This window comes from Oryctolagus cuniculus, chromosome 11, assembly GCF_051225735.1.
Source record: "Oryctolagus cuniculus isolate XC-2025 breed Fujian yellow rabbit chromosome 11, ASM5122573v1, whole genome shotgun sequence".
NCBI lineage: Eukaryota > Metazoa > Chordata > Mammalia > Lagomorpha > Leporidae > Oryctolagus > Oryctolagus cuniculus.
This window is the reverse complement of record NC_142877.1, coordinates 48,519,320-48,531,228: the sequence shown is the minus strand read 5'-3', so window position 1 is coordinate 48,531,228 and position 11,909 is coordinate 48,519,320. Positions and strand designations below refer to the sequence as shown.

Here is an 11,909-nt window from a genome sequence, read left to right as displayed (position 1 = left end):
AAGCGAGAACTCGTCCTTTTGTTTGGGGTTCACCTGGTGTCTCAGCAGCTTAGCAGAGAAGGCTGTACTTTCCCCACTGGGTGTCGCTGGGGCCCCCACTGGCAATCACAGCACTGGGGGAGGGAGGGCTCATGCCGGGGCCTCCCCTTCATTCCAATGCGTCTGTCTCCTGGTCAGCTCCTCCCTGCTCTGATTCCGACAGTTTTGTAGAAGTGGTGGAATCGGTGAGGATGAAATTTCTCAGCGTCTTCTTGTTCAAGATTTCCGGGCTGTTCAACAACCCAGTGGGTTGTAACTACATAAATCCTGTTTCTACACTGTCACTCAGCTGCTTCCTCTTGTTTAACAGTGAGTCCCGGTCATTCCCGTTAACAAGGTCACTTTCTGCACCCAGGTAACTTTACCAAAATGGAGCATGCCAAAAATGCTTTTCTGTTTGTTTGCATGAATGGCAGAGAGGCAGAAAGAGCTAGAGACAGGCAGGCACAGAGCCCCCATGTGCCGACCCACCTTACGTATGCTGCGACTCCCAGGGCTGGGCCAGGCTGAAGCCAGGAGCCAAGGACTCAATCTGGATCCTCATGGCTTACTTGAGACCACAGTTGCTGCCTCCCAGGGTGCACATTAGGAGGCGGGAGCCAAGAGCAGGGCTGGGGATTGAACCCAGGCACTCTGGGTATCCCGGGCACTATCTTAACTGCTGAGCCAAATGCCTGCCCCGACAGCTGGGTTTTTTATCTGCTGTCTCGGCTCATTTTCACTTTCCTTTTGTGTCTGCTCCTCCACCCCCCATCACCCCTGCTTTGCTTGTAACCAGTCCCCAGCCTCACATGGCTCTTGTCAGTCTCTCCAGGCTCGTGTGGTCGTCACACACAGGCACACAGATAAAATCACACCCAGGATGCACCATGGCTGGCACAGGACCCAGTGCTCCTCCTTCTGCCCCGGATGGGCTGACTTGCACCCATGTCACCTCTGTCAACTGTTTTTCTTGGAGACTCCTGAACAGGGATGGAATGGCTGTGTTTCTGGTGTAATTTTGATGGCTCTATAATGTTGTGGTGTGAATGAGCCATGATTTACTCCACCATTGCCCCGAAATTGAGAGGACTTCATTTCCAGTTTTAGCCACAGAGCACAAAGCCTGCTATAATTCCTTGTAAGACCTGGCTCTAACACCATCCTGCCATTTCTACACCGTGGATCCCCAGTGTCAGAATCATGGAGTTTTTTTTTTTTTTTTTAAAGATGTGTTTCATTTGTTTGTATTTCCACCTGCTGACGACAAGGGTTTCCCTCCCCCAAGTCCTCCCAGGTTTCATCACAGCCTGGGCAGCAAATCCATTTGTAGAGATGGCGTTAGGAAAGTGTAGGACTCAACTCGAGCCCTGTGGGTTCCTGTGCCAGTGTGAGTCCCCCCACTAAGAGGCGGGGGCGCTGCCTTAATGCTTCTCGGGCCGGCTCACAGTGCTGTGCACAAGATGCTGCTTCTGGCTGCACTCGCCGCTCAGGAAGAAGAAAAGGAGAAAGTTCCTGCAGGTGTCATTTGGCTTCGCTGTCGACAGCCCTGGGGAAATCAGCAGCTGTGCTGCCGTGCTGGCTGCTACAAGAGGGGATTTGGATTTGTGAAAATCGCAGGAGCCCCTGACTGCCGACCAAGCAAAGGGGACCCTGTGGAGGAAGGAGGGGCTGGGCTGGTGCCACACCTGGCTCTGGCATCCTCAGCAAACACTACCCCAGGCACAGCACCAGCTTGTTCACCCGGGGCTCATTCACCTGGCAAATGGCTTCTGAGCTCTCACTGAGAGGGGTGCACTTGGGGGCTGGGTGCAGAGGGAAGGGTTCTGGGCGTGACCTCCCCTGCCCATGGCACACTCTACCAACCAACCATGGCGCGTCCACACTGGCTCAGGCTGCCTGATTCCCCTCCTGCCTCCCACCACCACGTCCCAGCCCCTCGCTCCTGAGAGATCTGCCCAGAGCCCCCAGGGCAGCAGCACACTCATCACCGTCCAGGGCCCCAGGCAGAGGCCAAAGGACCACACCTACCATCAGCCTGGGGTTTGTTACCTGCTGCAATTCTCTGGGGTGCACAGGCCCTAGAGAACCTTGGGGCCTTGCATAGAGAGGGTGCAGGGGAACTGGCTGGGCTTGGGTGGGGTTAGGTGATCAGGGAGGGGTCAGCATTGCTGCAGTTTGCCCTGGATGGTGACAGAGGGGCTGCCTGTGATGAACCCAAGCGTGCTTATCCTGCAAAGATTCCAGAAGTTTGGGAGCACTGAGACAGTGCCCTGGGCATGGCTGTGTGGACAGAAGCCTGAAAGAATCATCAATGAATAAATGTATCAACATCCTAAGTTGAAAGGGTCCTCGCATATTTCTGTACACACTAGGCCCCTGATGTACAAGGGTTCCACCTAAGGATTTCCCGACTTCAGGATCGTGGGGAAGCCAAGGGCTTTCTGTAGAAACTGGGCCTGGGTTTTGAATTTAGTCTTTCCCCTGGGCCAGCACTCCATGGTCCATGCTCTCTCCTGACACGGGGCAGCTCGCAGTCAGCCGGTGGTTTGTGGGTGCCGGGCTCCTGGTGCCCTTTGCACGCAGGTGCTCAGCCTGCTACAGGAGGTGTTCAGCACCTTGGTGTAAACCAGGCTTTGGGCTGGGTGACTGCGCCCTCTGTCGGCTGATGTGGGTGTGCTGCGCATATTCGAGGCAGGCTCAGCTCAGCTAGGATGTTTAGTAAGTTGCTGTGCTGAATGCATCCCAGCTTGCAGGATTTGCAACTTCCCGGGGTGTCACCCACTGTAAATGGCAGAGCGTCTGTACTCAGCTGAGGAGGGGCTGACTCTGTGCCCACCTCCCCTTGAGACTCAAACAAGCCTCTCATGGTGCCGTTTATTTCTTTGTTCACAAAGTTCATTATGCAAAACAGGAGTCCATGTCACCAGGAATGGTCGCCATATATTTCTCTGGCACAATTACGTTAAATGTCCTCTGACAGGCGGCTCCCCCAGGTAGCATCCGCCTGGACTTACTCCTCGGACGTGTTCTCTTACTTGGACTTACCTGCCTAAATAAATTGTAGGTATCAGTAAATAATCTACACGTCTCAAATCTGCAAGCCTGCGTCTTCCTCTGCTGTTCTTCCCAAGCCTTACACCGTTCCCCCTCACATACAAGGCATTGTTTCCCAAAGTAACTATTGCACACTGGGAGGAGGTGCATTTCAGACACAGGGATTCAGTTACGGTCACTGCTGTCTCATCCTGAGACGAATCGGGGAGCGGGTTGTGTCCACCTCCCTGGCCATCATAGGAAAAGGACCACGTGTGACTGAGGTCTCTGCTGTGTGGACACCGAGGTACAATGATTCCAGAAAAATCTTCAGCCAAACACAGCCTGTGGAAGTTGTCTCCAAGTTTACAAGATTAAAAATAATTTTAGTGAATAAACATAAGTCCTTTGTCTCTTCCTCTGGGTGTGTAATTGTATACAGTGCACACACACACAAACACATGTAGCAAGATAATATTGTGTGTTTCTTGCATAATTGATATCCCTATGCAAAGACATGGTTGTGTGTTTTCCTGCTATGGAAAATGGACATATAAATATCCTTTCCTAAATTGTTATAACTTTTATTGTCATAAAAATTACATGCATTTTTCTGTCCAATGTTGTCATACCAGGCATTCAGTTTGTTAATATCATCAGAGAGAATGACCTCAGATTGTTTGTACAAAACTTAAATCAGTGACTTTGAAACTGACCTTCAAGGGGCTGGTGCTGTGGCATAGCAGGTAAAGCTTCTGCCTGCAGGGCCAGCATCGCATATGGGTGCCAGTTTGAGTCCCTGCTGCTCCACTTCCAGTCCAGCTCCTTGCTATGGCCTGGGAAAGAAGTATAATATGGCCTAAGTCCTTGAGCCCCTGCACCTACATGGGAAACCCAAAAGAAGCTCCTGGCTTTGATACCAGGCCTCAGGTTTCATAGCTCACACAAGTGCTTAGTATTCCATACCCCTGAGGGCATCCCTTGGAAGCAAATGCTAGAATAAACCCCTGGGAGCAGAGGGGGGACAGGGGAGTCCCTGAGAGGAACAGGGACTTGTCCAGGGACACAGGCCTGGAGGAAGGAGATGCCAGTCTGACCCTGGTCTATGACCTCCTAGTTGGAGAGTATGGCTGGCCCAGGCCTCCCTCAGGGATCTGGGCGGGGGGTGATGGTGTAACTGGGTGCAGGTGTGCACACAGCATCTGTCCCAGGGGGCAGTCAGCTGTGATAGAACCCTAGGGGAGGTCCGCTGAGAGGACCTCAGGAAGTGACCTCACTTCCTTGACGATGGCCACAACAGAACCTGGAACCCCGGTTACCAGGCGCCCACAATGTGGTGCTGGTGACCCAGCCAGTTCAGTTGGTCAGAGGCCATCGAGCAGATATGTTCTCGTGTTGTCTCCCAACATCCCAAGGCCCAGGCCGGGGCCAGCCCCAGGCTGCGGATATTCTCCAGAGCTACAGACATTGGGTCAGCCCTCGCCCACAGCAGCTCTGGCAATTCTCTCAGAGGGAAGCCAAGGTGATCTCAGCCAGCCAGGCCAGGACCCCTGGGCAGACCTCCCCTCTGATCCTCCTGGGTGGCCCTGCATCCATCTTGGGTGGTGTGGAGGGGGTAGTTTGGGGAGGTCAGTGGCCCATGGGAAGGGACAGGGGGTGGGATGGGGACCTGGGTCCCATGACAACTGCAGGAGGGTGGGGGAAGAACATCAGGGCCAGGATTACAACCACCCTCCTTGTTCACCCCAGAATGACAGTGACTTTGCCACATCCCAGGATGACACCAGCGGAGTGGGGGCCATGGTGGCAGGCAGGCTGGAGGGGGAGCCCTCACCAAAAGCAGCTGATTCAGCTTCCCTGGAGCCGGACCCTGCAGAGGCCGCGGCAGCGGAGATGGGGCCAGGATCTATGCTGGAATCAGAGGAGCCAGCAGCACAGGCCCCTGTGCTGTCCCTGTTGGCTGCCAGCAGTGTGGGGACCCTGGACACAGCCGTGGTCGAGAAGCTGGTGACGCAGCTGCTGCCTGCCCAGCAGACTGGGGACCCCTTCATCGTCCCCAGCTTCTTGTGCAATTATCGAAGGTTCACCACCACCCAGCAGGTGCTGAACCTGCTGTTTCACAGGTGAGGGCCTGCACCTGCAGGCACATGGGGATCATCACTTAGGCGGGGTCCTGGAGACATCCTGACCCCCCACTCAGGGCTTCAGTTTGCTCTTGCAGCATCTTGCTGCTCAGGGGAGCAACCACCAGGATAATAAAATACCTCCTAGTGCTTGGTCCTGAGCGGTGGCCTGCCCAGGACATGGGGACTGACTCAGGATTGTCCTCCCCTGGCCCCGAGATGAGGCTGTGGGTCTATGGAATCCCGTACCATGGCTTTCAGCAGAGTGGTTTTCCTGTTCCCAAAGAGCTTCCGGATCGATGTGGAGGTCTCTGTCCTAGCAGTGGCCAGAACCAAGCAATAGGGGTTGGCAGAGGGCACCCAGGCCCCCACACACCTTTTAAGGAGCAGGCTGAGATCACACACAGCAAACGTAATGAAGCATCCACTGTGTGCAGGCTTCAGTCCAGGCCCCAGCAACATTCAGTGCACAGCAGAGACCACCGGGTCTACCCTGCTTTGTTCCCTGCTAGTCAGGGAGTCAGCCCCTCCCCTCCAGGCCTCCTGGCAGGTGGGACCCAGGACACCACAGGTGACACCTCCTGTCCTCCTCTAGGTATGCCTACTTCCAGCCTCACTGTGAAGAGGACGACCGCACTAAGGAGTGAGTGGGCTCTGGGTCAGGAGGGAGGCTCCATTCTGCCCAGCAGGGACACTGGGGTGCAACTGGGTGCTGACCATGACCCCAACTGCCACATCTGAGGTTCCTACTAGAGGGCTTGAGGTCAGGGGCCTTGCCTGGAGAGGGAGACAGAATTGTCTGGTTTGCAGGGCATCTGAGAGCAGTGAGAATTCATCCCCATGCAACCCATCCCAGCAGGGCTGGCCAACCCCTTCCCATTCTGTGCCTTGAGGCTGGGCACAGACGGCTCACACGTGGGCCTCTGCACTGCCCACCTGCACACGGGGCTGAGCATCCTCTGCCCAGGGGCCGTACCCTGAGGTGTGAGGGAGAGTGTGGGGCAGGAGATGCCAGGCCTCTCATTCTCCCCACCTCCTTCCTGTCCCCAGCGCCCTCTGCTCCATCCTGGGAACCTGGCTGGAAAACTATCCAGACGACTTCTATGAGTTCCAGGACCTGGCCAGGCTGAAACAACTGGTGGCCTACGTCAGGCTCCATATGCCCTTCTCGGACCTGGCACGCCGGGCCCAGCTGCTCCTCACAGAGTTGGAGGACGCGGAGCCCAAGGAGCTGGTGGCCAAGCCCAAGGGTAGGAGGGCTGGGGTCAGTGCGTGGGAGCCTGGGAGAGTCTCAGGGCTGGGCCACACTGAGAGGAGGCTGCAAGGCTGGCGCTGGCTGGGAGCAACGACGGGCTCAGGGATATCAGGGCGGCAGTACAGTGTGGGCAGGGGCCTGTTGTGGGCACAGGTGTGGGCAGTTCTGGAGAGGAGGAGCACCTGTGTGCCACCAGGGGCCGCTGTAAGGGCTGTGGTGCTGACATTCTCTCTTCCTGCATTAGCTCCTGCAACCTGGGCCTTCCCCGGATGGCATGAGCAATTTGTTGGGTTCAGGGAGTAGGAAGGGCTGTGCTGTTTAATCTTCTGCCCTTGCTGAGCCATCACTGCCTTGGGCAGCCTTTGGTCTTCCTGCAGTGGATCTGGAGGCCCCTAGGTGTCCAGAATATGAACTGGAGTCAGGCCCTGCTGAGGAACCAGATGTCACTCCTGTGCCCTCCTGGTCGGCTGCTCACAATATGGGGACCCTGGACACCGCCATGGTCCAGAGGCTGGTGAATTTGCTGGTGCCTGCGCAGGAGAGAGGGGACCCCTTCATCATCCCCAACTTCTTGCGTGTCTACCGAAGTTTTGCCACCACCCAACAGGTGCTGCACCTGCTGTTTCACAGGTGAGGGGCTACATCTGCTGGACCTGCCATGACTCAGCACCTCGAGACAGGGTCTCGGTGGCACCCCTAGCCTTGCTCAGCTTCCGATTATTCATGTAGAATCAGGTGATCACCCCCTGGGTGATTTTAGAACCAATGGGAGGAGCCCCAGAAAGGGTTTCCCTGTGCCTGGCCCTGAGGAATGGGCTGCCCAGGACAGAGGTCTCATTTAAGATTTGCTTCACCCCACAATGAGGCACTGGGCCTCAGTCCTCACCACCCGTGCTCTCTGGTAAAGTGGTTTACCTATTCCCATACAAATTTCCGGTTTCCACGTGGTGTCTCTGTGCTGTTTGTGGCTCAAACTGAGAACCCATGGGAGGTAGACTGTGCCAGTGCTACTCTGACCCCTGAGAGAAGCTGGCTGAGTTCCCTCACTCACACTGCATATGCAATGAAGTACCCATGGTGTACAGTTTCCTGTCTAGGCCTTCAGCAGAATACAGTCCACAGCACAGATCACCGTATCTCTGCTGCTTTGCTTCCTGTCTAGTCAGGGAGTCAGCCCCTCCCCCCCAGGCCTCCTGGCAGGTGGGGCACAGGACACCACAGGTGACACCTCCTGTCCTCCTCTAGGTATGCCTACTTTCAGCCTGGCAGAGAAGAGGATGACCGTGCCAAGCAGTGAGTGGGCTTTGGGTCAGGAGGGAGGTTCCATTCTCCACAGCAGGAACACTGGGGTGTCATTGGATTGCTGACCATGGACCCAACTGTTACATTTCTGTGATCCCTGCTAGTAGGCTGAGGTCAGGGGCCTTGCCTATAGCAGGGAGTGTGGGGAGCAACTGGGAGCAACTCGGACTAGACTAAGTTACTGGAATTAAGACTTATTCTATGCATCTGCTCTCCCACAATATGGCGCTGAGAAGGGAGTAACAACTTCTATGCAGCTGCCTCTCGCCAATTTGATTGACTGAGCTGCAGGAGCTGATCTTGCTCCTGATTGGAGGAGAGCAGCGTACTCGGCGTGTGGGTAGCAGAGTTGGGATTGGTGGAAGAGGACTATAAAGGAGGAGAGAGACAACATGCACCAGGAACATCTAAGGGGAACATCTACCTGAAGGAACACCTGTGCAGCCCCCGAGAGAGCCGGCCGGCGGTGTGCTGCTCCCCCGCGGAAGTGGGGAAAGTGGCTAGGGGGAACTGCCCTTCCACGGAGGTGGAAGGGTCGGTAGCCAACCCGGGAAGAACCAGCAGCAAACCCGGGGAGGGCCGAGCAGACAAAAGAACAGCGCAGGGTCCTGTGTCGTTCCTCCACGAAGACGGGGAGCGACAAGGGAGACAGAATTGTCTGGTTTGCAGGGCATCTGAGAAGCAGTGGGAATTCTTCACCACCCAAGCCATCCCAGTAGGGCTGGCCAACCCCTTCCCTTTTTGGGCCTTGAAGCTGGGCACAGACGGCTCACACGTGGGCCTCTGCACTGCCCTCCTGCACATGGGGCTGAGCATCCTCTGCCCAGGGGCCATTGCTGAGGTGCGAGGGAGAGTGTGGGGCAGGAGACTCCAGGCCTCTGATTCTTCCACCTGCCTTCCTGTCCCCAGCGTCCTCTGCTCCATCCTGGAAATCTGGCTGGAAAACTATCCAGAGGACTTCCATGGGTTCCAGGACCTGACCTGTCTGCATCAGCCGGTGGCCTACGTCAGGCTCCATATGCCCTTCTCGGACCTGGCACGCCGGGCTCAGCTGCTCCTTATAGAGTTGGAGGACGCAGAGTCCAAGGAGCTGGTGGCTGAGCCCGAGGGTGAGGAGGGCTGGGGCTGGTGCATGGGTACTTGGGAGTGTGTCAGGGCTGGGCCACACTGAGAGGAGGCTCCAGGTTGGCACTGGCTGGGAGCTATGACATCAGGGCTGTAGCACAGTTTGGACAGGGTCCTGTTTTGGGCACATGGCCGAAACAGCTCTGCAGTTCATGGGAATCCAGGTTTGCCACAGGGAGCTGGGAAGGCTGTGGTGCTGACATTGTCTCTCCTGCATTAGCTCCAGCAATCTAGGGCTCCCCTGCAAGTCATGGGCACTTTTGTTGGGTACAGGGAGCAGGAAGGGCTGATGCGTTGACATTTTCTCCCCTTGCAGAAACATCACTGCCCTGGGCAGTCTTTCTTCTAGCTCCAGAGACACTGGAGTCCCCTGAGTATCCAGCAGGGGGGTCAGGACCCCCCCAGGAACCAGATTTTACTCCTGTGCTCTCCTTGTCGGCTGCCAGCAACGTGGAGACCCTGGACACAGCCTTGGTCGAAAATCTGGTGGATGAGCTGGTGCCTGCCCTGCAGCGAGGGGACCCCTTCATCGTCCCCACCTTCTTGCACACCTATCGAGGGTTCATCACCACCCAACAGGTGCTGCACATGCTGTTCCACAGGTGAGGGCCTGCACCTGCTGGACCTGCCATGACTCAGCACCTCCAGGCTGGGTCTCAGGGATGCCCCAGGCCCTGCACAGCCTCAGATTAACCACGCAGAATCTGGGTGCGAAGCGGCGCAGCCCCTGGGTGATTTTAGAACTAATGGGAGGAGCCCCAGAAAGGATCTCCGTGTTCCTGGCCCTGAGGAGTGAGCTGCCCAGGACAGGGGTCTCATTTAGGATTTTTCTTCTCCCACAATGAGGCTCTGGGCTTCAGTCCTCACCACTCATGCTCTCTGGCAATGTGGTTTTCTTATTCACATTTAAACTTCTGATTTCTCTGTCCTGGTTTTGCTCGTAAAGTTTCCATTTCTGTCCCGTCCCGCGGGACAGCAACTGGGGCCGAGCACCTAGAAGGAGAAATGAAAGGGACAGGAGACACAAGGATGGCAGCAAGACAGGTGCCGATCAAGCTGCGACTTTATTTTTCAACCACACACTTATATATCATCGAGGCAGGGTATCGGGAGGGGGAAGGAGGGGGGGCTTATCTTGTAGCTGCAATGCTAATGCAAGTAGGGGAAAGGTTACAAGGCCTTAAGGCACAAGGTCACACAAGATTGCGTTATCAGTACTATCAGGTCTGGCCTGTCCAGCCCTGTCTCTCAACTAAGAGGTCACATGCTGCGTGGTCCCCGACACATTTCCACTAAGTCCCCTGGGAAGAGAAGGCTGAGTCCCTGCATTCAAACTGCATATACAATGAAGCATCTGCTGTGTGCAGGAACCAGTCCAGGCCTTCAGCAAAACACAGTGTTTAGCACAGATTACTGTATCCCCTGTTTGCTTCCCTTCTAGTCAGGGAGTCAGGCCCTCCCCCAGGTCTCCTGTCAGGTGGAAGGCAGGACACTACAGGTGGCACGTCCTGTCTTCCTGTAGGTATGCATACTTTCGATCCGACTGTGAAGAGGACAACTGTGCTAAGGAGTGAGTGGGCTTTGGGTCAGGAGGGAAGTTCCATTCTCCCCACGGGGACACTGGGGTGCTACTGGTTGCTGACCATGACCCCAGCTGCCACATTTCTGTGATCCCTGCTAGAGGGCTGAGGTCAGGAGACTCCAGGCCTCTGATTCTCTCTGCTTCCTTTGTACCCAGTGCCCTCTGCTTCCTCCTGGGATCCTGGCTAGAAAAGCACCCGGAGGACTTCTCCGACCTGGCCTGCCTCCATCAGCTGGTGGCCTATGTCCAGCTCCATATGCCCTTCTCGGACCTGGCCTGCCGAGCCCAGTTGCTCCTGATGCAGCTGGAAGACACAGAGCCCACGGAGCTGGTGGCTGAGCCAGAGGGTGAGGAGGGCTGGGGTCAGTGCCTAGGAGCTTGGGAGTCTCTCAGGCTGGGCCACACTGAGAGGAAGCTCCAAGGCTGGTGTTGGCTGGGAGTGAAGAAAAGGCTTAGAGCCTTCTGGGCTGCAGCACAGTCTGGGCATGGTCCTGGTGTTGGCGCTGGGCTGGGGAAGCTCTGCAGGGCAGGGGCACCCCCGTGTTCTCACAGGGAGCTGGAAGGGTTATGGTGCTGATATTTTCTCTGCCTGTATGGGCTCCTGCATCCTGGGACTTCCCTGGAAGGCTTGGAAAATTTCTTTGGGTACAATGAGCTGCAAGTCCGTGCTGTTGCTATTTTCTCTGTTGCAGAAACATCATTGCCCTGGGCAGTCCCTCTTCCTGCTGCATTGATTTTTGAGGCCCCTGAGTGCCCAGCCGCTGGACCGGGGTCAGGACCCCTCCAGGAACCAGATGTCACTTCTGAGCTCTCCTTGTCGGCTGCCAGCAACGTGGAGACCCTGGACACAGCCATGGTCAATAAGCTGGTGGATGAGCTGGTGCCTGCTCAGCAGCGAGGGGACCCCTTCATCGTCCCCACCTTCTTGCACACCTATCGAGGGTTCATCACCACCCAACAGGTGCTGCACACGCTGTTCCACAGGTGAGGGCCTGCACCTGCTGGACCTGCCATGACTCAGCACCTCCAGGCTGGGTCTCAGGGATGCCCCAGGCCCTGCACAGCCTCAGATTAACCACGCAGAATGGGGGTGCGAAGCGGCACAGCCCCTGGGTGATTTTAGAACCAAGGGGATGAGCCCCAGAAAGGGTTTCCCTGTGCCTGGCCCTGAGGAGTGGGTGCCCAGGACAGGGGTCTCATTTAGGATTTTCCTCACCCAGATTGAGTCTCTGGGCTTCAGTCCTTACCACTCATGTTCTTGGGTAAATCAATTTTTCTATTTACAAAGAAACTTCCGGTTTCTACGTGGAGGTCTCTGTGTTGTTTGTGGCTCAAACTGAGAACCCGTGGGCAGTAGAGTACGCCAGTGCCACTCTGACACCTGCAAGCGGCTGGCTGAGTTCAATCACTCACACTGCATATACAATGAAGTATCCACGATGTGCAGGTTCCTGTCCAGGCCTTCAGT

At 56.0% G+C, this 11,909-nt stretch overlaps 1 protein-coding gene across 1 annotated transcript; it reads left to right on the top strand.

Moving 5' to 3' along the window:
• The first annotated feature begins 8,056 nt into the window (after positions 1–8,056).
• On the top strand, positions 8,057–9,820 carry LOC103352538 (uncharacterized). The gene is made up of 3 exons (XM_089307385.1): positions 8,057–8,268; positions 8,644–8,843; positions 9,176–9,820. Exons 2-3 carry the CDS (start codon positions 8,753–8,755, stop codon positions 9,463–9,465), a joined length of 381 nt encoding a protein of 126 aa, XP_089163511.1. The 5' UTR covers positions 8,057–8,268; positions 8,644–8,752; the 3' UTR covers positions 9,466–9,820.
• Positions 9,821–11,909: the final 2,089 nt, after the last annotated feature.